Source organism: Amblyomma mixtum, chromosome 1, assembly GCF_055824585.1.
Source record: "Amblyomma mixtum isolate Tamu chromosome 1, ASM5582458v1, whole genome shotgun sequence".
NCBI classification, from domain to species: domain Eukaryota; kingdom Metazoa; phylum Arthropoda; class Arachnida; order Ixodida; family Ixodidae; genus Amblyomma; species Amblyomma mixtum.
This window is the reverse complement of record NC_143012.1, coordinates 307,349,818-307,374,781: the sequence shown is the minus strand read 5'-3', so window position 1 is coordinate 307,374,781 and position 24,964 is coordinate 307,349,818. Positions and strand designations below refer to the sequence as shown.

General features: G+C 45.4%; 1 protein-coding gene across 1 annotated transcript in view; it reads right to left on the bottom strand.

Annotated features, from left to right (window-relative positions):
- Positions 1-24,964, bottom strand: part of LOC149372337 (uncharacterized) — a 63,009-nt gene that overhangs the window by 13,198 nt on the left and 24,847 nt on the right. Inside the window, exons 14-30 of the mRNA XM_089566804.1 lie at positions 24,282-24,395; positions 22,802-23,108; positions 21,616-21,778; positions 20,003-20,149; positions 18,827-18,973; positions 18,270-18,379; positions 14,373-14,562; positions 11,779-11,921; positions 10,959-11,177; positions 10,664-10,783; positions 8,034-8,155; positions 6,427-6,512; positions 6,193-6,253; positions 5,604-5,850; positions 4,282-4,431; positions 1,539-1,685; positions 94-141 (exon numbers count right to left, since the gene is read on the bottom strand). Coding sequence (XP_089422930.1) covers positions 94-141; positions 1,539-1,685; positions 4,282-4,431; positions 5,604-5,850; positions 6,193-6,253; positions 6,427-6,512; positions 8,034-8,155; positions 10,664-10,783; positions 10,959-11,177; positions 11,779-11,921; positions 14,373-14,562; positions 18,270-18,379; positions 18,827-18,973; positions 20,003-20,149; positions 21,616-21,778; positions 22,802-23,108; positions 24,282-24,395 — 2,521 coding nt within the window. The remainder of the gene's footprint in view (positions 1-93; positions 142-1,538; positions 1,686-4,281; positions 4,432-5,603; positions 5,851-6,192; positions 6,254-6,426; positions 6,513-8,033; positions 8,156-10,663; positions 10,784-10,958; positions 11,178-11,778; positions 11,922-14,372; positions 14,563-18,269; positions 18,380-18,826; positions 18,974-20,002; positions 20,150-21,615; positions 21,779-22,801; positions 23,109-24,281; positions 24,396-24,964) is intronic.

The following is a 24,964-nucleotide window of genomic DNA, read 5'->3' as shown; positions in this document are numbered from 1 at the left end:
GAAGAAAGTCGAGAGTAACAGAAAGCAGAGAGCTTCGAATGACATCATTTTTGTGTTGAGTGCAGGACGAGTAATGCTGAAAAGCGTACAAACCTCACCAGTGCCACAGTCACGCTCTGCTACCATATGTTCAGCAGGAGCCTGAAAGAATGTGAAGTCGGCACACACAGAAAATGGTAAGCAACGCAAAAACGGCTGCTACGTCAACTCGAATGCAAACTCAACAGAACATGCAATGCAGCATCATGAGGCAAGAAAAAACACTGACGAATTTTTGCATGGTGCAAGGTGTTTAACAAACGCTTCCAAGCAACACCAAAAAGAGATACTAGTGAGCTTGAACAATGTCAACAAACCCATTTTCTTAAAGTGTTCATCAGGACTTTTCCCACTAACCCATTCCCATCAAAAAGCAAAAACGTTCAATACCTGGTTTCAACTGAAATTGTTAAGTTTTATTGTTTCACGACAACCAACAATAAGACCAACAATTTTGATTGGGTAGCTGCTAACAAACTGCAAATTAAATGGCCATATGACACACAAAGAAAGATCACAGAGAAACTAGCAACGTAAAGGTAAATACTAAAAAAAAAGGGCGATGATCCAAACTCCAGTTGTCATTTCTTTGCCATTGGACTCTATTTCACTTTCATCCTTTCTTTTACCAGTTGGTCCAACAAGCAACCACTCTGCGCACAGCTTTTAACCCTTTGAGGGTCGAATTATTTTGAAGAAAACTTTCCCAGGTGGTCAAATTACTTTATTGCGGATCTTGAATCTACAAAATGTATATAATCGAGAATAAATAGTAAAAAAAAATTAGGAACAGTACTTTGGTGACAGCATCACTCACAACTGGAAAATGCTCAATAGAATAGAATAGCAACGGTGATAAGCAAGCTAAGAGCAGCACCGATAAAGATAGAAATCAACTTTCGCCGCCTATGCAAAACAGTGCCCACAAAGAGAAAACACGTTTTGCGCGACTACGTTGCGATCCCGCGGCGGAATCGAAACCGCGTAGGCGCGTTGCCACAGCGGGCGAGAAATACCTCGCGAGCAAAGGTGATAAGCAAGCTAAGAGCAGCGCCAATGAAGATAGAAATCAACTTCGGCAGCCCCTGCAAGATAGTGCTGACAAAAAGAAAACTCAACTTTCGCGCGATTCCGTTGCGTTCACGCGGCGAATCCAAAACTACAAAAGGGGTGTTGCCGCAGTCTGTGCCGCCGCCACGGTGTAGCCGCCGCGCTAAAGCTAGACATAAGTTCTGCTTATCTCCGTAAGAAGGCAGCACAAAATTCAAACACTTCTTGTAAGTCCTAAGAGGTGGCAGCACACCCCACTGAGCACGCATTGTTCTTTTGGCGCAAAATTTCAAACGGAAGATCGAAACCGTACCCGTACGGCAAAGACCTTGCGGGACAGAAAACCGCCGCCGTACATATACGGCAAAAACCTTCAAAGGGTTAAAGCATAGACCAAGAGTGAAGAAGGAGGTGATGACATGCAACTATATAATCCGGGGACTACTCACGCTTCTTTCCATGGAAGAAGTGGGCACAGTGGGCAGCTGGGGAGGCTGGCTAGCAGGACTGCACAGTGGCTTGGCCCTCTTGCGAGCCGTCACAGCTGCCAGTGGCCTCGAAGTGTTCTTGTCAAAGGTCGAGTCTGACAAGGTTTCCTGAGAAACAAACCAGGCACATTGGGGGCCAGGTACAGCACTGGCAGTGCTCTCTTCTCAGAGTAGTCAACTACATGCCACATGATTGTGAAACAAGTACTCAGATAAAACAAATATTTTTTTTCTTTTCTGCTTTACTATAGGCAGCCACTTGCTCGAGAATTACAAGTCAAAAGCATGGGTGATGGACACTGATTGCCACTGAATGCGAGAAATACGGCAGACTTGCGATAACTCAAACTTGGATAATTCGCACTTTTGGTTAATTCAATCAAATTTCAAAATTCTGGTTGGCTGGCTATGGTTTCACATAACTCAAACCTCCTGTCTTATGCCAACAATCTCAATGTGCGAAAGAGCACTAGCCGAGGTTGGATACATCAGACTGGCGGTACCATTCCAGCTGAAAATCAGCCTCTTGTACTTCGGCATGGCATGCGACTGCTCAAACATCCCTCTTTATGCCTTAATTGCATGGCACATTGTTGCCACAAAAGGGGCAACAGTGATGATGGTTGAAGTTCCCCGCAGCCGCATCGCTTCTTTTTCTGAGATTCGCTGTTAAGCCAAGGCGATAGTGGCTATCGGCCGCACATGTCAGCCAAGTCCAGCTGAGCGCCGTTTAAAGAGTTGCTAGTTTTTTTTCTTTTTAAAAGTTGCCTCGCTGTTTTGGCAACAATAGGCGTTCCCCTTGCATCTGTCCACATGGCTATTTTTGTGCAGAAAAACTGTGGGCTTGTGCAGTGGAACCTTCTCACATGTATGGACACCACTGCCACTTCTGAGGAGGCTACACCACTGCCATGACACACTGTGGGAGAGGACGTGGAAGCCCTGCAGCAGCTCAGCTTCGACACTCTTGACAGTGTGCACGCAACAAAATATTGATGGAACTGTGAAAAATTGTCGTTGCTGCGCAGTTTTCACTCCGATGTAGATGACCCTTGCTCATTTTTTTTACCAATGAAAATTGCTATGATGTGAGTCTATTTTTGGCAGTGTTTCTAGTGGCCATTTCATAATTTGAAAAATTTTTCCAATTCCTAGAAGTCCCAATCAATATGGTTTTATTCTGTTGGGAAACAGTGCGTTGTTAACTTTTTTTCAGTCCCACAACCAGTTGAAGACTGCTGCAAGTCAGTGCCATGCACCCATTTTTAATGTAGTAATGCTTACCGCTATGTTCTAAAATACCATTTGTATACAGAGATATCCATGAAGGAAAACACATCACATTAAGAAGCAGTTCTGACAATTAAAACTTCTGATAATTCAAAAAAAAATCTCTGGTCCTTTGAGAGTCTACAGCACTGTAGTATTTTAGTCTACTGTACATCATCATTCATTGAGACCCCTCAGGTTTTCACCGTGAAAACCACAAAGTATACTGCAGTGCTGCGAGGTGCCCTGCCGAGCACAGCTGACAATCGCGTGAGCCCGCAGACCTCCTGAATGCCATGGACATGCCACTGCCTTGGATGAGCTGCTAGGATCAGGCCAACCTCAGAAACAGGTGCTTCTCAGTGATTGTCACGGAACATCACATACACCACGCAAGGCATTGACTAACCTTGTTCCATTACAGCGATTTCTTTGAGGCAAGTCAGTCACCCGTACAATCTCTAAGATATATCTGCCACTATGTTACTCCCGATGCACACCAAAAGTTGTTCCTGCATGAATGCCAAGGACTGATAACAGCATCCATGCTATGGCGCTGTTCTTGGGTGGCCACCTACAGTTAAAGCTACCATGAAATGAGGTTGCATGAACTGAGGTTTGTTGATGGATTCATGATTTGTCTAGGATCATGTTCCATTCTGACAGCAATGCACCACACTGCACCCCTCATATAATGCCCTTCCACATCTACGTGTTGTACCTACTCACATAATGAATACACTTGCACAATGAACACAATAAATATTTCGGTTGCCAAAGTATAAATTTTTGCATTTATTCTGCAAGTGAATGATTTCAAGTGTCTCAAACATGTTAAGCAAAAAAGAAGCCTCCACTCACAGAACTTGTTGAGCTGCTTAAAATGCCTCGTGACAATTATTAAACTTTTTCATGCATGTAAACTAAGGTCACACTATCACGTCAGACCCTCTGCACTGCATATAATTATGCAACTGTACGAATTACACCTGTGTTACATTATTCCCCCCCCCCCCCCACCCCTCATATTATGTTGAATGGCTTTAGCAGTATAAGTTGCGATGACGATGACTAAAATTTTTGTGTAGAGTACATGTGTGTTTGGCAGAGCCCTAAACTACAAGTGCTCATACTGAGTCTACCTGAAAGTATTTGATTCAACCTGCAACCAATTTTTATTTTTCGCATCCACTTCCTGACCAAAAATTTGATATCTGCACACCTGAATCGGAAGACAACACTGCAGGAGGGACCACAAAGCTTTTAAAAAGTTGGATGGACTTCCCTTCTGATAAAATGAACAACACTCATTCCTCAAATCTATGAAGCACTGTTTGTAACATTTTATGTTTAAACAGTGAAGCGTTTTGTTATGGAATTGGTATTTGCACCAAGGAAATTAATTTGGTAGTATTGTGGAGGTAAAGTGGCCAACCTCAATTCTAGAATGGCTGTCAGTTGCAAACTCCACACTGGCCACAAGGTCGGGCGACGACTCGGAGGCCCCTCTTTGAAACATAAGATGGCGCTCACTGTTGAGGGCACGATTCTCTTTAGGGATGTTGCTCTTAGTTGATGATGGAACCTGTTGGGGAGAGCAAATGTTTACAAAAAATGAAGGCACAGCCCACCGCTCGAAATGTGTGCTTCCTTGAGAATAGGCTTCGTTCACTAGCAGCCATGGCAAATGCACGGCGGCATGTATGCTTTACAAATGCTTTAGGACATAAACACATAAGACAGGACCACACATGTATTAATGGCGCAGTAATAGAAGGAGAGATAGCTTTTGCCAATAACTACCCTAGTCAAAATCTTCCAATTTTATTCCAGATGCACAAACAAATGGAAATAGGAGGACCAATAAAATGGGCCACTATTCCTTTTATTTTATTTTTCCTCTCACGTGAAGGGGCGTGAAGAACCTACCCCTCAACTAACCAAAAACACCACTGACGTCTCTGATTACAACCATCATTAGCATTCAGTGCCTGCTAAAAAGGCTACAACTACCAGCAACTTCTGCAGCATAATGACATGGCAAACCTTGTCAAATTGGTCTCCTAAGAGTTATGTACAGTGGTCGAGCAGATTTATATGCTGTAAACAGCAGAAGAAATCTTTGTAAGGGTTGCAAGGTTCTAGATCGCAAATGCAAGATACTGAAGCTCGACACTGAGCCCATAGATGCAGCAGATTGTGCTAAGCAATCCACACTACGAGCTGCGGCTCCAGCTTTCCGAGCTTTGATTTGTCTCTCCCCTACACTAAACCCATTAGGGCTTTCTTTCTCGACATCTTTAATTCAAAAGACAGAGTGGAAAACTGATGCAAAATAGAGGAGTTTGGCTCATACTAATCATCAAACATACTTGAAAAGGGCTCATAAAAGAAAAAAAAATTACGAACCTCCAGCCAGATATGTTGGAATGATCTACAGGATTAGCTTTGGAAACTCCATTGAAAGCCTTCTTTCGGTGGTGTCTGTGCCTTACATGGCCTCACAAAGATAATGTGGCCAGTAACTCCATCATTTCTGGCCGCAGATCTCAACTATGCCTTCACCAGCTTGACTGTGTTTACCATTTAAATGACAAAACAGGAGGTTATAAAGTGAGATAAGAAGCAGCATCTGTCACATAAAGCCCACAGCCTTCCTTTACCCGATGGTTTGGGGTGCGACAGCTAGGGCAGCTGTGGCTTTATGTGGGCATGCCTGAAATCATTTCCTTTCCGATGCCATTTTAGTCTACACACCTTGCGTCGTGCTCCCCCAACAGCCTGGCCGGAGCTGAGGTCTGGCTGGGGACAGTTGAGGAGCTGCAACTGGCGGAGCACTGTAGCCAGGCTGGCCGCATCCTCCTTGCCCTCCAGCAGGCGTGACACTTCAGCCCCAATGGACATCTTCAGGACGTCGCATGCAGGCTGCTGCTGCCGAGACGTTGGTCGCCTGCTGGTGTAGAGCGGAAGACGTGGCAGTGGCGACCGTTTAAGCAGGAAATACCTGAAGATAGTACTGCACGTTATAAAGAACAAACACAACTCAGCGTTTCCATCCCACCTTACTGCCCAGAGGCAGCGAAGGCTGCCGCTTTCATGAATGGTGAACAGTGATACCAAAGAGGGATTACTATTTGGCACCAAGCTATATTGGGGGGGGGGCAGTGATAGCAAAGAGGAATGTAATACTATTTGGCACCAATCTATATTGGGGGGGGGGGGCATCTATTTGAAACCAGATATGCACAGCTAATGTGCGTATACATCCAACAGAAAATGCCTCTGCCCTAATTGTGTCTTGCTTCCAAACTTGCAGAAGACAAAAAAAAATGCTTTGGCAAGGCACCTTGATGATGTGCTGGGAGTGTCGGAAGGAAAGTCCATGACAGGCAAGTGGCTCTGAGCACCTATTGGGGAAAAAAATGAAAAAGACAGCGAGATGGCACAATGAGTCTACTACTGCTGGTTAAGAAACAGCCATAATGCTCTTTAACGGCCGAAAATTATCTTCGCCTTTTCTACCAGAGACAAAATCTCTAGAGGAAAACAAACAATGAGGATACTGGATGGAAACACATACCATTGGCTTGCTTTGGGTCATTTGGTCGACCTCCAGCTGGCTCCTGAGGCCACACATTCTGAACAGGCCGCATCTGACGAGACCGGCTGTGAAGGCAGAATAAGACAGGGAAGAGCAGAATGATGCGACAGTCACCAATAGCTGGAGAATTTTTTGGCTAGCACAGTAAAACTGTCAAGGGCATACCACCAATCAAAACTATTGAAAAATTACGGAGGGCAGACAAGCCCTGTGAATTAAATTAGACTGAACTGATCAGGCCTGCTACGAAGCTGCCGTGCACTCCTTGTAGATGAATTTCTTTGCAGGCAAACAGAGTGAACGTAGGCAAGCAGGAATGCTCACTGCAGTCACAAAGGCAAATCTTCATATTTTGCAGTAAACCATCATTAAAATGGTGCCATAAAAATTGAGAAGAATTAGATGATAGTTTTTAAGATAAGCAAAGCACTCGAATGCATCACAGCGTCTCCAGTACCGTGAATCTGAAACCATGCGGTCATGCATGAAAACCGTGACACGCGCAAAACAACACATTGGAGCTTTGGCTGATGTTTGCTCCATGCCTCTGCCTTGGTTTTCCAGTGCCCTTTGCATGCGATTGGTTGCAACCGTAGCGGCCACAGTGTGCCATGGCATAGTAATTTAGCAATGCTGTCTGTCTACAGTAATTACCGTGCCAAAACGCTTCAAAAGAAGATTGAAACCATGTGTGAAGACGGCGCCAGTGCATTATCGGAACAGCATGTCGCCAAAGAGCACAGCATGGTCACTGCATTGGCAGTTTGCAACATGGGCATGGAAGGCTAGAAAATCGGGCAGTGTAAGTACACGTGGCCGTACTGGCGACTTTCGCTTTTCAACCTTAAGGGTCGGATAACCTCACGACTCGCAGGTGTGAATTTTCTAGTCATACAGGTTGCACTATCGTTTTGGTTGAAAAGTGGCAGTCGTGGAATAGTCGTACACTGCTCGATTTTCCAGCCTTGCGACCATGCTCACAAGGAGTTGCCCACCCTCTGTGACTTTGGTGCGGTTATCCGCTGCCCAAGTTCAGATGTGGTAAACACTGCTTGCCTCTTCAGTTCTGAAGGCAAAGAGGCCTTCCGATAAAGCCCGGGCTTTATAACAGGTGCTGGCCATTGCCTTCCAAGAAGAAAAGTAGAATGTGATGATGGAATACTTTAGAACAATAAAATTAGGTAATCTCACTAAAAGACTATTTATGAAATGCAGTGCACTGCATATTCAGTTGCATATCTGTTCACTTTCATTAGTTCAAACTTGATTTAATTTGAACTGCGCCAGCATCCTCGTGGAGTTCCAATTAACGAGATTATTTGTTTATTGGAATGTTTATTTGGAAGTATTACACAAGAACAATGAAGAGAGAACAGCTTACCTAGTGTATTTCAAGCTTTAGTGTAAGCATGCTGTTTTTCTTCTGATCACAAGTATATTGCTACATTGTACATTGTAGTTGAGCTCTTTAGTTTGTTTGAACAATCTGCTGGCTTTGTGTTGCATTATGTGGTTGTACTTTCACATCGCAATTTGAAAGAAAAAAAAAAGAAAAGAAGGAGGAAGCACAGTAAAACAAAACCAACCTGCTAGAAGTGGCTGCTGCATATGATGGAGGATAGTCTCTTGGTCCACGAGAGGAAGCCCACGATTTAGTTAGGGGTGTACTGGTCACTGGAATAGTGCAGCTAGGCTGAGACTGCTGGACCTGCAAAAGATGACGACGGAGGAAAGCTGGTGGATACAGTCGACGACAGATTTTTCGGACTCTCTAGGGACCACGAAAACGACCGAAAAATCGGGCAGTCCGGAAAATCAAATTTCACCGAAAAAATCTCGAATTTATTACCAGTATGCTGGAGAAAGCGGCCAGTTGTATTGCACACATTCTAAAGCTCCTCATGACTATATTTCACCACGCAACATACCGTATAAACGCGTATAAGGGCCGCACTTTTTTTTTTTCCAGATTCGAGGGCCAATTTTTGGTGTGCGGCCCATACACGCGATGTGCGAAATTTTTTTCTTTTTTTTTTTAAAGCGTAGAAACACACCAACCAGGGAATGAGCGACATTTATTCTACGTTCAATTGTCACTCGCGAAGTATTTTGACTCTTGAGCTGGTGCTGTGCTCTGGTGCACGCTCATACCAAAAGAAGTCGCGCAGCATGTCCGCTGTCAACGCGTAACCGTTGTTCCGAAATTCCATCACATAGAGGAGCAGCTCTTCTTCCAGTTCGGGGAACTCGCACGGCTTGCCTTGGAAAGCGCGCTTTTTGCAGCTTGTGTTTCTCTTTTGGTTGCACCATCATCGGATGCACTTCTCGGCCCCGTCGAATTTCCTGCCTGCCGCATGCTTACCGTGTTCGAGAGCTAACTCCCAGCCGTGTAGCTTAAGGTGCTTGCCCATCGCACTAAAACTGCGAAGCTTGGCGGCAGCACGCGAAAGCCACAATCACAACTATTACGGCGAACGCGCTAACACGCCACAAAAGGCTGGAGCTGGCGATACCGATGCCGATGTGGATAGCGGAAAATCGCGGCGGAGAAAAAAGTTGATGATGATGATGATCACGGCCTCAGGCGCCATGCATAGACGCCACTTGGAAGCTCCTGTGCGTGCGCGTGGCCTCCGCGAACGAAACAGCGCCGGAGCAGATCGCGGAGGCCACAGCGCGCGCCATGGCCGCTGCGATCTGATCCGGCGGCGCGCCCAAAGCAAGCTTCAATCGCGGAGGCCACGGCGTGCGCGTAGCCTCCGCGATCGTATTCGCATTCCGTATTCGGGACAAAAGACTCAGCACAGATGAGTTCCGTGAACTCAGACTACGGTTCAAGTTCGTGCGGCAGAAGACATTCAAGAACAGTACTAATTCGAACGCACGCGAGCGCAATCTGCCGACTCGCGCAGAATTTCAGCGTCGTAAGTTAAGAGGCTCCCTTTAAGCTTTAATTTCATTTTGTTTGATCAAGTTTTCGATCTCTCCTGCAGTTTGAGTTAATGAGGTTCCACTGTACACATTATATGGCGGCTTGGGTACTGGCGGCGAGTGCGAACGAGGTCCAAAAAATCGAGTGGTCAGTTGTGGTGCGTCCGAAATTTCAAGCACTCTTACACATTGGCTCTATGGGCCATGTCACGGTGCCGCGAAAAAGTCCGAATAATCAAGCATGTCCGAAAAATCAGGCGTCCGAATTTTCGGTCGTTGACTGTATGTAAAACGGCCAGACTCTGGCATGCTGAAAAGGGGATAATAAGCAAAGACCATGAAGGCAGAGTGCACATTCACAACTTTTGGTTGTCTGTCTGTCTGTCCTGATAAAGATAAGCAAGCAAATAACTAAAATGTGATGGCATATGCTACAACTCTGTGTTTCGAGTGGCCTACTTCAAAGCAAATGCTCTGAGAGAAAATGCAATAGTTCTCAAATACATCAGCAGAGATAAAAGTGCGAGAAAGTAATTAAAAAGTCTGCTACAATCATTCATGCAAAAGAGCACGAGACAAAAGGAAGTTATCAGCAGCTGTCAGAGTTCTGTACCAGTTAAACAATTACATGTTACAACCAGGGTTGTTCGAATAGTGATTTCTTGGTTTAAAGCGAATTTGAAGAGAATGGTAATTTTCTCCGAATAATTTGGAGTGAAGATTTCGAACTTCTCGCACAAAACAAACAAAGGTAGAATGGCGCAATAAGCATTTTTAAAATCATGTATTTTTCTAACACAGAAGACCATTACATGAAAAAAGGAGATTACATTGAGGGTTCTCAAACTCTTTGCTCATTGGTAGTGGCCGAGCTCCATTGTGTGGCACTGTGACGGATGCGGATGGCTCTTACGATTTTGGAGCAGTTCTGCTTTAGTGCTCCGGGATAATTCTAACAATTTTTTCTGGCCACTTGGAGTTCAAATTAAAAAGCCTTCATTGTACTTTACTAGAGTTAAAATTAACAAGCTTTAACTGTACTCTACCATTTGACTGAATATTCAAAAATATCGCACACCCTTAATTACAACACATCATAACTCAAGCAATCATGCCACATCATTGATGCATCACGATAAAAACTTCAAAGCACTGCATGCAGTGTTATGCAATGCATCCCATAACTGTCACTAAACATAAAACAAGAACTACAAGTGTGCGCTGGTTTATGAAAGAATCTCTTAACACCTTAGAGTCATAACACAGCTACTGCAGCAAAACAAACCTGAAAGTTTGCAGGAAGCTCATTGGTCTTTGGTGCAGCACCAGGATTTGACAGAAGGTTCTGGCGTGAATAGCTTCTGAAGTTGTCCCAGAAATTATTGGCTCGGCTGCCTGGGACTACCTGCAAAAACACAACAGAGGAAAAGCTTCAGGACTGTTAGCACACATCAATACCAGCATGCAGGCTGAAATTATTTTGCAAGGTAATCAAGAAGTTAACCCAAATGAAGCTGGGGATTAGGTGCGGCATTATTGACAAGCTGACATAAAAAAAAGAAGACGGCAAAGAAACTGGCCTGGTTGTTGAGTGTTGCCCCCGGAGGTGCGCCCCGGGCTTCGGCAGGCAGGGGGCGGTGCGGCTGGGCGGAGTGGAGTGTGGGCGCACCCACGCCATGCATCCAGGTCGCCCCACCCACAGGCTCAGCGGCCAAAAGGAAGGGGCTCCCCACAGCCGGCTCTGGCAAGGTTGCTGCTGGTGGACCCCTCAGGCCCTCTTCTAAGCTCGGAGAAGTGCCCTGCAAAACGATGGGTGCACGGTGACCGTGCTGTTGTGCACACACGCAAATAGTAGCTGGGTGCTGCATATTTTATTCGTTCATCTTTAATACACCTATGCCCCTCAGCTGAGGGCATTACATGAGAGGCGGCATTGAAACACAAATGGGAAACTAAAAAAAAGCACAATAAAAGACAATCGAGGAAAAAAACGGATGCAAACAGCAATACGGTCTAAATATATCAGAACTCCAAAAAGCATAGCCTTATCAAAAAACAAAATTTTGAAATATGAACAACATAGCAAAAACAATCAAATAGACATACATACAGTGCATAGTGCTAGTTGAATACAACTCGAGAACAAAGCTGCTCTTCCCCCCACGATGGAGGCAGGGAACTGTACACTCTTATCCACCACTCCCTGCATTGACGCTCTAAAGCAGGCTCATGAGAATCAGCCGATGCCATTGGCTAGAAGGGGGCCTTTTCAAGGGAAAAGCAGCTTCCTTCTTGAGTTGTATCCCACTATAGTCCAAATATGTTTTACGAGTTTTTGAAATTTAGTAATAGTACTGACTTCTGTTCAAATTCAGTAACGTGGAGGCAGAGTTTTCACACCTGGTGAACAGCCTGTTGAAGCTGGCTGATCTCCACCTGCTGGATGCTGAGGAGCTGGTAACAATGAATGATGCTCAGAAGCAGTTGCTGCTGAATGGCATAGTGCTGAAGGGCGTCTGCACTCGGCATTCGTAGGTGGGAACCTGCAATTCATGTTTCAACCCTTAGTCTCGCAAAGAAGAAAAAGAACAAGTGAGCAAAGGCATATGTGAACAGAAGCGCTGTGCTGCGATGCCACTCTTCTCTTTCCCCAAGCCTTTACTAAACAGAAAATAAAATTAAGAAAAAACTGAAAGGCCAGTTCAAGTGAATGAGGCTTGTCAAATTGCTGCATGCGTTTTCTAATCTTCAAATCAGACAGCTGTCAACTTGTAGCTATCATAAGGACATTTTGGTGACAAAGCATAAAGTTTGTGACAATAAATGGTATGGTGCTCAAATGTCCATACAAAACAAACGACTAAACAGGAGGTGACATGAAAGAGGTGACATAAACGAAATCGATACTCGAGAATTTCCGAACATTAGAAAATCCTCGACTATTCACTAGCAATCGTATAGTATTTTGCTCGTCCAAAACAGTCGTCCAAAACAATAGCTTGGCCGCATAGTTTCTGTTTCTGAGCTTTGCCGCCAGCTGTCCGAATCCAACTGTACGCCGCCTTCAGACAGCGACTGATGCATCGCTGGTAACTTTTTTTTCTCTTTGGAAGCAGTCTCGCTGTTCCTACACCAATGTGCGTTCGCCTTGCTTACACCCGCGCTGTTCTTCTAGCACAGTGAAACTGCGTACTCCTCACAATGTTTTCATTGTTTGAGCGGTGGAGCCTCCTCATAAGGCTTAACTAAATTTTCGAATTTTCAACAGTTATTTTAATTAGGATGTTTCTTGAGGTTTTACTACCCATCATGTCATATTCAGTTGATGGTCGCGTTTTGTTTTGTTTTGCAGCTCATTTTGTATGGCCACAGTACTGGTTGAATATTGTGATGTTGCCCAATCAAACAGCATACATTTCTATGGGCACCGTGTTTTTTTTTAATGGTGCTGGATCAGTCTAGGTTTATTTCGGTTGCGAAGACCACACACTATTTTGAAAAAAAAAAATAAGAACAACATTTACATACTTCCCTTTCTGTGAAATCTTTTTTTTTTTACACTGAACAGATATTCGATTTGATAGTCGAAAGCATTTTTTTTCTTCTAATTCATTTTCCGCTAGACAGCTTCAATACTTGAACGCCCCTAATTTTATAAGTGAATTTATAGGACCTAACGCAGTGCTAGAATTATGTCAACACCCTTAAATTAAAGACCCACTAGAATGACATACCTGCAACATCAGTCAAATGAAAGCAAGAAACTGAATTCTGCTGTGCACTTTCCAGTGCCTCAGTATGAAAGGTAGCTTTGATATGACTGCATTGTGCACGTGCAACAAAGCACGGCTACTGGCACATATGCTCACCAAGAAACTAGCACTCCACTAACACAATATGCAAAAAAAAACTTGAAGCAGGTATTGGGTAAAGTAAAAGGGTGACTACATGAGATGAGCAGTGGCAGCTACTATACGAGGGGGTACCCAAAAGAAACCGGACTTATTTTTGTTCGAACTTATTTGTTCACATTTTAAGCACAGACCTTCAATCTCCTTCAAAGTATTCCCCACTTGCAATGATACGCTTGTCGAATCCTTCATTCCATTTTTCAAAACATTGTTTAAATTCATCTTTTGCGACGCTTGACAGTGCTTCCGTCGTTTTTTTCTTCACCTCAGCAACATCAGCGAAACGCTTTCCATTCACCTATTTTTTCATTCTAGGAAACAAAGAAAGTAGCACAGGGCAAAGTCGGGAGAGTATGAGGGTTGAGGAATAGGGGTCATGCCATTTTTGGTCCAAAATTGTCGTAGAGACAGGGCTGTGTGAGCAGGGGCATTGCCATGATGGAAAAACCAGCCACCCGACCGCCACAAATCTGGCCGCTTCCACCGCACACTGTTGCCCAATCTTTTCAAAACATCCAAGCAGAAAGCCTGGCTAACTGTGTGACCCTGCGGAACAAATTCTCAATGGACGACTCCTCTCACGTCGAAAAAACAAATCAGCATTGTTTTGAGGTTTGGTTTCACCTGACGAGCTTTCTTGAGGCGAGGTGAATTTGAAGTTTTCCATTGGCATGATTGTTGCTTTGATTCAGGAACACTTGAGTTGTCCCCATAGCATCGTCCTTGTACGTCTTTCTTAATATTTCAAGAGTTTCCATTCAACTTTTTCCGAGCAAAAATCAGAATTTCACCGGCGCACGCTGTTCACGAAAATCAGCCATTGCAAAAACGACATTCACACAAAACAGTCGTCACTCTAGAACTCTGCCTAAACTAGTCTGACCTCCTTCAACGACGGCACTCGGCTTACTGACTCTGGAATGTTCGTTCTATGCGCTCCTAGTGGCAAAACGCGGTACCACAGAAGCTTTGCCGACCAAAAAATTTAGTCCGGTTTCTTTTGGGTACCCCCTCGTACTATTCTTGCACGGCAAAGAGAAGACTAGGAAAGCGAAGCGCTTGCATGCCAGCTCTGGGCTTCACCTGGGGAGACGGCCGCCGCAGAAGTTGCCAATGCCTGCTGCTCTTGCAGGATTGACTGGTAGACAGTGTTGGTGTTCTCCAGCTGCTGGATCAGATTATGCGAGAGCTGGTGCCATCCTGGCACCATCATCAGGCTGGGAGCCCCACCAGGAAACCGATCACACTGGTACCCGCTGTCGTCAGGCGACACCTGGAGCCATTCACAGAGGAAGATGACGAAGAAAGAAACAATGGCAGTCCATCCTGTTCGAGGGCTACGGGGTCCATGGTTAAGACACCCAGGAATCGGAATTTTTTTCGCATACAACATTATGTACCAAGGGAGTAATTACTCATTGACGTCCACCCGAGCGCAGCCATACGGCTACAAAGGAAAGCTATACAGCTTTCTCAGAAACTCCGTAGTTAAAGAAAAATTCGTCCTGGTCCGTCCTGGTTAGCTCAATTGGTAGAGCGACTGCTCCGGTGTAGCGGTGGTCCCGGGTTCGAACCCCGGACCAGGACGAATTTTTCTTTAACTACGAAGTTTCTGAGAAAGCTGTATAGCTTTCCTTTGTAGCCGTATGGCTGCGCTCGGGTGGACGTCAATGAGTAATTACTCCCTTATTACAAATCTACTCCACCTTGGGGGATTCCCCTAAACATTTGGCCAACATTATGTACCCTGCCTACTGCTGCCAGCAAGAATTACTAATCTCTTCAATGATTACTATCAGTCAAGCATTTGCAGGTAAAAACAAAAAAAAGTACAGTTCACCGTATTTACCTGTACAATGAATCCATTTTTTTTTTAAATTTCCAAAAACTTGAGGGATATATTTATTATGCGGAACGCAAAAGAACTGTATTAGCAAAAATTTATATCTTGATAACAGATGTAGCTGGTGCATTCGTTGTGCAAGAACAGTCACATGAAGAGGGGGATCAGAATGCCATAACCACAACCGTCGATGCACGCAACTGTGCGTTGGTTTGCATCATTATGCAAGCATGTCTTCACCTTATTTTCAACTCAGAATGACTTGGGGAGACATGACGACTGCCAATAAAATGCTCCATCAGCCTCTTTCATTTCGAATGGTTCCCATTCACCGTCGTATGATTATATGAGGAGCGTATAATTTTATGTCATATAATCGAGACTTTTAGTACATTATCTCTAAGAAGAGTTCACCAAAGCCACGCCAATTTGTCGTAAAATATGAGTCGTCACATCAGCAGGGGACGCATAATCAAGGTTGCACTGTATTTCCGAGGGTTCTTCCATACTGTCACGGACAATGCATGCAACAATGCGGGCTGCCCGCAAATGCTGTCGTCTTTGCTTCATGCTGACTACCGTATTTACCCAATTCCAACGCGCCCCCGATTCCAACGCGCACCCAATTTACGGCACCAAAAAAAAAAAAATTTTCAAGCCCCGATTCTAACGCGCGCCCGATATTGGTAATGAAAAAAAAAAAAACTACAAGCCCCGCTTCTAACGTGCATGTGACTTCCCCGAATGAAAATAATTTGCAACCGTTTTTATATATTAAGGGGAGATGCGGGTGAAAAAACCGCGATTTTTTTCGATAAAGTCGATTTTGTATTTTCTTGCGTTTTGTATTCCCCCAAGCCTCTTCTTTTATGTGTAAAAAAATCAAAGCCAATAATCAATGGGAAGTTAGTAAAAAATACTATTAAAGCACTCGCGGTGGCTCGCGAAAGTGCGAATTTGACCGAATTTCGGGAACGCGGCATTTCGCTCCACGGCGTCGCCCGCTCTTGAATATTCGCGGGGAAGTAGGCCTACCCATCGTCTACGACATGGTCTACGAGAAGCCACTTCGGCAGCGGCGCATTCTTGATAAAAATACGAAAAAAAAGATCGTTTCACGCCCGAGTCGAGCGTCGCGACTGGCCCTTCAAATCACGTGGTACGATCGGAGCCGTTCCATTGGCTACGAGCATTCCACCGCACGGTCGGGCGCAGACGCTCTTTCTTCGTTCTGCCGCCACCGAGACGTGAACCAACGCTTCTGCCCGGGTTTTTCTCCTATCTCCGCTATGGATGTGACTGAGAAACGAGATTTTCGCTCACGCAATTTCCTGACAAAGCATCAGTATAAAGGAAGACGCCCCAAGCGCAAGCGGAGAGCTCCGGTTACGGGAGGTTCGTCTGCTGCTAGGCGTAACTGCGGCAACGGCGATGCTTCTTGAGGAGCATCCATGACTTCGTCAGTGCGTCTGAGCGAAAGATAAAGATCTTCGACTGTAAAAACGGGCGCGGGAGCGCTGTTATCTGTGAGATCGGCATGATGCACGACCTCGTCAGCGGCGCGGCGTGCCCCGCCTGCGGACGATGTAATCTCTGTCAGAGAGTCGGCCGCAAAACAGAAAGGAGTCTCATCGTTTTTGGAACTTTACCGCCGAAATGACGCGTTTCCGACAACCGTTGTTTCATCAACATATTCTTCGAACCGCGTATCTTGATCGTGCAACGGCAGTGATGAGGCGTCCGCCCGCGGCAGTGCACGGGATACCGTCGTCGTGAACGCGGTCCGTGGTCGCTGAGCACGCGACCAATGACAAGCGCCACACCGGTTGAAAACTGCTCCTGCGACGCAGAAAACGACGAGCAAACGTGCTCCCATGTTTCCAGCAGTTAGTGAGCTCCCACATCGTATAATGGCGATGACGATGGGCAGCTATGGGGCAGTTTCGGTTTGCACTCGAATCCAACGCGCATGCGATTTTGAGACGTATTTTCCCCGAAAAAAGGTGCGCGTTGGAATTGGGTAAATACGGTAATATGACTGACCCTTGCCTGTTCCAAATATCCTGTTTCAACGCTGACAATTTCGGGCAGCCATCATGCCTTCAAAATTGAATCCTCTTTGCCTGTCTTTCATATTCACGCAACACTTCCCAATGATTGCAAGAAAAACAGTGAAATGCCTGGAAATGCACTGTAAGAGCTCATAGAAGCACTCTAAACCAAGCGAAAATTGAGCATGGCTGCTCCCAAACCGTGGATTAACGACAGAAATACATTGTTTATTTTTGAAAACCAAACTTTTGCCAACATGGACGTGCTAGTAATTATGGCTGCATAATATTGCGTGCACTGTTTTCTTTTCTTTCCCCTGGAGAAGATGACTTTGAACAAAGTTGAGGACAATTTTCGGGACAGATAAGATCCTGTACACACAATTGGAAAGTTCGGTCGAAATTCGAGAGAGTTAGCAGGTTGAGCGACGGAAAAAATGCTACAACTTTTATTCCAGATTTCTTGGCAATAACTCTGTTTTCCGTTGCCAAACAAGCTCCAACGATACCACGAAAAGCACTGCAAGAAGAGGTATGTTTATTCTGCTTCTACTCGAATCCAAGCTCGTGTACAGTAGAACTTTGATGATATGACCACCGTTGATACGAATTTGACGAATTTATAAAATTTCCTGACAGGAATGCATTGTATACAATGTGCAGAATTTTGGGTGTTTCGAACCCTTTTCCTCGCTGCTATGGATGATACTAACGTGCGATCACCAGTAGCACAGAACGCATTGTGGGCAGTGAGCGGCGGTGCGCGGGCCATATATTGCCGATATCACGAGTGAGCGGTGGCACATGGCCCACATATCACCGCAATTGCCAGTTGTGCCGTACACACCATCAGCAACATGCGCGGCCGTAAATAAATCTCGTCAACTGCAAACATAGCTGCATGAATGCATTTCCTACCCTTCTGCAAACAAATTCTGTTCGCTTTTGAATCACACTACCCTTTTTGCGACCCTGTGATATTTGTAACATAGAGACTCTGGTGTATTACCTGCAGGCCAGGAAGTGAAGACCAGCCACTCACAGAGATAAGTGCAAACTCTTAACTGTGCAGACATCAATGCTTACTATTTCCCCCTGGACGGTTGAAGACTGCTGACGTTGCACGGGTGCAGCGGAGTAGCCAGCGGTACCCTGCCAGTTGCTCCACTGGCCGCCTCCACCATATGTGCCGTTCACTGTTGAGAATGTGACGACAGGTAAAATGTTATAGTAAAGAAAAAAGCTTCACTGCAGTTACTTTATCGAAGACATGTTAGAATCCCCTGGCGACCAAGCGCTTCTTCAAAAGTCACTAGGTGACACCCAGACCAAATGTATTCAAGTACAAACTGCATGCATATTAAGCACAAAGTGACAAAACTTTGTTAAAAGAGGCCTTCTAGGTATTGTTTCTTATTTTATCGGTGATGCCACTTAATAGCTTTGGTACATTTATTGCTGCCTGATATGCTGGGTCAACTTCTCAATACTCCCGAAATCAATCAGTGCAGTAGTGAGCAGTGGGCATCTACCATGCTTGCAGGTTTGAAGCGGGTCAAGATTAAAGAGCAAAAAGCAGTGAGCAGCCAAAGCAATTCCCGCCACACAGTTAAGTCATTAAACACAAAATGCAGCTGTCTCACCCCTGGGTACGTGCATGAAGGTCAGCCGATTGTTTGTGCGCCCCGGAGCGGCAGTAGCTGCGTCCACAACTGTAGACTGCCGATCCTTCCGAGGAAGAGGCGGCGGCATAGCACAGGCTGCATCATTCTCCCCATCACTGTGGCTGCCTTCGCGTCAGAAAGAGTGAGAGAGACAAACTCAGAGCCCAGCCAAGAGAGAACATGGTGAAAAAATCCAGAGAAGGTGCACCTATAAAAAGCCCTTGTGGAGCACTTATTAAAGCTGCAGTGGTCGAACAAACACTGGTTACTCTGCAAAAAGGCCTTAAAATCTAGCAGAACCTGTTGGATTTGAGGAGTGGTGCCCCCGCATGTACAGCCTGCACACTTACGTGACTGCATTCATGCATATGCTTTGCCCCTGAACCTGAGAGGCATGTTCATCCCCTGAAAACATGCCTGAAAAGTTTTGTTTTCTTTGACTGACACGGCACCACCCACTGGCTCTAGACAAGAGTAATTTGGCCTGTAATGTGGAATGCTCGCGTACAACTTCATAGACCTGCCTTATTTTGTTTGCACATACTGCTGCAAATTAAACGACAGCAGAAGCACGTACCGATTTGCTTATGCTGAGTCCAAGAATAGCTCAGTTTATGTAGTGACTCCAAGCGAATGTACACAACAGCTTTAAGAATGTGCCACACCCCATGAACATACTTTTAGCGGCATATATGCTGACAAGTATTTTAGTGTGCACATTTGTCTGTGAAAACTGAACCATCCAAAATCATGCGCTTTGCTGGATGTTGCCCCAAAACATAGACTCATAGAGATGATTGTGGCGCTGACATAGCAGCATTACTCAGTCCCGCAGGACTGCAAGAACATGCAGCAACAATGAAATGGGCTTTGCAAGAGTGTATGTTGGCCATACATTTGCCTTGCTCCAAAGCAGAAGTTTTTTTCCTGCCTTACTGCAGGCACGGTCTTTCTTTGTGAGTAAAATTGAATGCACTTAACTTCATGAAAGAAGCTGATTGACCATTCTGACTTTTAGATTATCCCTGTCTGCACTGAAAAATCTGAAGACCATGACAGATGTCTTCAATGGGTGGGTATTCATAAGCCTATTGCATGTGCTGGGCAAGACGTTTTGTTTTGTACTAAGAAAACAGGAAGCAGGTACACATTTACCATCAGAGTCATGGCCTGCCTCGACGCTGCCCTCTTGCCTGTCTTCATCATCATCTTCATCGTCCTCCAAGTTCTCCTGCGTGCTGGAGCCTCCCCACGTGGCAGCGATTGTTGTGTTCCCTCCGGCCATGACACTTCCTCCTGGCCCTGAAGCACAGCAATGGGTGAGGCAACAAGGGATCAGAAAAAAAGCAGCACACACAGAAAACTAAAGAGGGCCACAAGAGATGGAGGCAGGTTAACTGAAGGAGAGGGCTGAGTCGGGCTGGTTGGTTCATGTTGAATGGTACGGCAAAACAGCGCCGACAGACGGGACGGAAGAAGATGAGACAAACACATGCGCTGAAAGGCAATAGGCGGAAAGGAAAGTGCCCGATGTACAAGAAATGAATTCAAGGAGAGGGCTGAGTCGGGCTGGTTGGTTCATGTTGAATGGTACGGCAAAACAGCGCTGATGGACGGGACGGAAGAAGATGAGACAAACACATGCGCTGACAACAGCGCATGTGTTTGTCTCATCTTCTTCCGTCCCGTCCGTCAGCGCTGTTTTGCCGTACCATTCAACAGGTTAACTGAATGTGAGGAGCTGGGCGATGGTAGGATACAATTAAAAAAAAAAAATATGATAACAACAAGCTATGGTCTGCGGCATCCTGTATTACTCCGCTCACCAGACACAAGAGTAGGTGAAATCAACCTTTTAATGTTTGACTACCGTATTTACTTGATTATAATGAGTATTATAACGAGCGCAAAGACTTCAAATGTAATGCGCAAGAGACTTTTATACTCCAATAAAGAAATGACACTTCTCACTTGTCGCAATGAAATAAACGCTGCCATCGCCTCAACCACCTTTCTGGCAGATGCCTCTTCACCTTTGAAATGAAAATCCACACCTTTTCATTAAGTCTGAAATCCAGATGCTCTGAACTCTGTTGCTGTTAGGCCTTTCTGCCTCGCCAGGTGCAAAGCTCCAACCTTCAAGAATTTCATAGTCATAAGGCTATGGTTGGCTTGCTGTTGTTGCACGAAGTCAGCAAGCTCTCCTTCTATTTCGGGAAAATGGCCCTTCTTTGGCCCGTTGAAACCTTTCCGAGTCAACTTGCAGTAAAAATTCCTGTTTCTGCCTCCTCCAATCAAGCACATTCTTCAGGAACACCAAACGCAAGTGAGGCCACTCGACTGCCACTTGGCTCCACACACAGGTTAGCTTTTTTTTATTTTTAATAAACCTTCAGCTAGAAGAGGCAAAAAAAAATTCAGTACAGGTATCGCTACCTCAGGCCATTTTTGCTAGGAAACTGCAATGATGCCAAGTACCTTTCTTGCTTGAGAATTTCTGTGGCTAGACTGCACTACAATGCACCTGAAGTAAGACACGGTGTCCGTAATTCTTTCAAAGTTGTAATAATGAGTTTGAATTAAATGACAGGAAAAAAATACTTCATTTTCAACTCCACAATTCTCAAGAATGCACACATCTTTTTCTGCCAAATGAACGTTGACAGAGCCACAAAAAGTCAAACAAATGAGTGTTACTATGAGCTAAAACTGCATGGAGTTGTCCTCAATATCGCCTTGATGCAAAGGGTGCAGTGCGCACTGCGTACCGTCTATGGGCTCCGAGCTGGCAGAACACGAGCTGGGGCTCCGCACATCCTCATTGTGGGAGTACGAGAGGAGCTGCTTGCTTCGCTCCTGCTGCAGAAGCTCTTCCAGGATGGCTTTGTCGCGGCTCAGCCCCGACGACTCAAGGTTGGAGGATGAGTGATCCTGGGAAACACAAGAAGCGTTACACATGCTACAATTGATTCCTCCGAAGCTTAAAGCAAGTCCTGCTCTTCCAGTGCTCTGACAGCCAGAGTTCTCAATATCAATTCTGCAGAACTCGGACTGCTTTTTGGGCTCCCTGAGCACCTAGATCTATGCACGCCCCTTGACCCACCTTTCCTTAACCATCTTCATTTTAGGGCTGAACACAATGTAACTGCTTATAATAGGCTGTTAACTCTAGAGGCAATATATCGAACGACTTCACAATCCCCTTTGCATGCACTCTACAAAAGAATGGACTCTAAAATTTTAAAATCTGGTTTATTCAAAGTGACGCATTGATGCCATCAACATGAAGTGTATTTTTTCAGAAAGAGTCCCTTAATTAGAGCTCCATGTAATTTGAAACAATTTTCATTCTTTTTAGGGTTCAAGCTACTGAAAGTATGATGAAAACATACACTTTCCACTGTTTAACGAAAACATATAAGCAAAATACACAATCTCCAAAAGAGAGAAAAAAAGAAGAAAAGTGTGAAGAGGGCATCCAGTGCGATAGACAAGAGCGAGAATACAGGTGTGCTGCAGTGCATTCGACACATGCCGAGAATTCCATGGCAGTGACATCCACTCAGTGTTTTCCTACACTCTTCCCATCGGCAGACCATCAATCGCAGGTGCATCTTTGTGTGAGCACTGCGTCTTCCACCACCCTTCTTGCCAACATGATTCAGTTGACGTGCCACATGTCAACATTGCTGTGAAACGAAATGCAGCAGCAAGTGCTGTCAGGGTATGTGGGAGAGTTCTAGATGTGCCTCTGATTACGTTGCGATGCCATCTACCGGATCCTCCACCCTCAAAAAAGTGCTAGTCATGCACTCTTATCAGCAACGTCAACACTCCTGTCTATCCTCTTCCATGGGAGAAAGTCAGAGAGAGAGAGAGAGAAAGAAAAAACGACAGGGCAGACTGGCAAGAACAGCACGAAGTGTGCGGAAAGTTCCCCGGCGTGTCACTCACATGTGAGCGATTGCTGGTCTTGGTGGCATCGTAGAGATTCTTTGGCAAGGTAACGTTGTCCTTCTTGGCCGGAGAGAGGGCCGCAGCAGCCTCTGTGGGTGCTCCCCTGGGGCTCGAGGGCTGTGGCAGCAGACGCTGCGGGGGGCCCTCGGGAGCGACGCGCAGCTGATTCTTGGCTGGAGCCTGCTGGCTGGGCGTCAGCTGCTGCCTCAGCAGAGACAGACGCAGCCGTTGCTCCTGCAGCTGCTGCTGGAGGCTGTGGCGCTGCTGCTGCTGCTGCTGCTCCTTTCGCTGGTCAGCCTCACCACTGCATGGCAAAAAATGGTGTTTTCAATAGCTTGCCTTCTTCTTTAGAATGGCATGCAAGACATCAGTACACACGAATCACCATTAGGCAGTGCCCAGCAGCAAATATAATCCAATTTAGTCTCTCATGCTGTGTGGGTTTCAATACCTGAACACTGGCTATAATGCCAAAGTCAACTTCAGCAACATAACTGCAGATTATACTACACTCTGTATTAGCAAAAAGCAAAGGAGTGACAGCATGACTGGTATGGTAAGAGGCTGGAGTCATCAGTAGCAGTGGCAGGACAAAACAATCCTGCATGAGTTTGCTGAATTAACAGCATCAGCAAAAAAAAAAAATACTTTTTTTTTTCTGCTCACAAATTTTTCATTTTTATTTTGTATGTCAGTGTCATAAAGAAATGTAAACAGTGTAACAAGGTTTATTATAAACAACTGGAGGGGATACTAAGCTTCCCGTGAAGGGTATGACTTCTCAACTTTACATTCATAGATCGCTGGGAGTCCTATCACTCCCTGGCCTGTACAGTGGTGCAGTGGTGATGTGCCACTGCCTTATGACGGCATGTGCTGCCATCCAGTGGGGCCTGTGAGACCCAAATTGCTCTTCCTGAATAACTTCTTTCGATCAATCATTAATTTAGCTGCCACCTGCAGTTGCAAGTTTGCTCACTCAAGGTGGTCAATCTGCTCACAATCTGATAGGCAAGTTGTGATGATGCCACAAGGTCATGTTACCTAGGCGGCCCACCCAGATTGCTGGAGTGACTGGAGCAACTGGCTGCGAGGCTTCAAATGGCCACCAACGCAGCTGCCGGACAATTTTTTCCGACATGAGGGTATTAACCCTCTTGCGTTAAAACCCACCCCACATATACAACTTTTTTTTTGTCCTGAATTAGTCTGAACCCATCTGAACCGGTTTGAACCGGAGTGCAGTGTCACCCCAGCGATGAACCTGGAAATGAACTCGAAAGACATGAACCTGAACCTGAACCAAACTTGAAAAATTCCGGTTTGAGAGCCCGGTTCTTAGTGAGGTTTTGGTTTTGTATTAATGGTAAGACGTCCATGCCAACCAAAAAGGTGGCATTAGAATCAGGTAAATACGGTATGTGGGCAAGTATACTGCAAAACATTTAACTATGGCCACTGAACACAGGTGACTCACCTAGATGACGCACCACTTCCGGGGCCACTCCCAGCTGTGTCACCACCACCGTCTTGAAAAGAGGCGACCAAGGACTGCAAGTACTGCAGCTGATTGCGTGTTGTCTGCAGCTGCCTGCGGGCCAGTCAAAGAACAAAGTTCAACTGGGCCAGGATTTATTCAGTAAAAAAAAAAGGGATAAAAAAAACTTCAATGAGCTGAAATAAATCTCAGACGGTGAGCACTTACATAACATCAGCTAACAATGCATTACAGTCAAGCCCACTTATAACAATATTCAGGTGCCATGGAAATACCATTGTTATAACCAATAATTGTTATAACAGGGTTGTGCTGAAAAAAAAGATGACAAACTTCAGAGCATTTACTGACAGTAAATACCCGGAGGGGTTTGATTGTCCTAATACCTGTAAAAGCTCATTTATTCAAACTTCAGGGAACCGGAACAGTGTTCACCGTTCACTGATGACCAAAGCACCGCCATCACTGCCCCACCGCGTGCTTCGCACACCTCCACATCACAGGAATCAAGCCGGCTTTCCGGAAGTGATTCTTATGGGATATTCAAGAAGCATGCAGAACTAAGGGTGCGGTGACAGCTGAAGTGAGAAAAACCGCACTGGCTGCACACATGCGCACTGCACCGACTGATTGGGGGTATGCATGGCGTGCGTAGCCAGTGC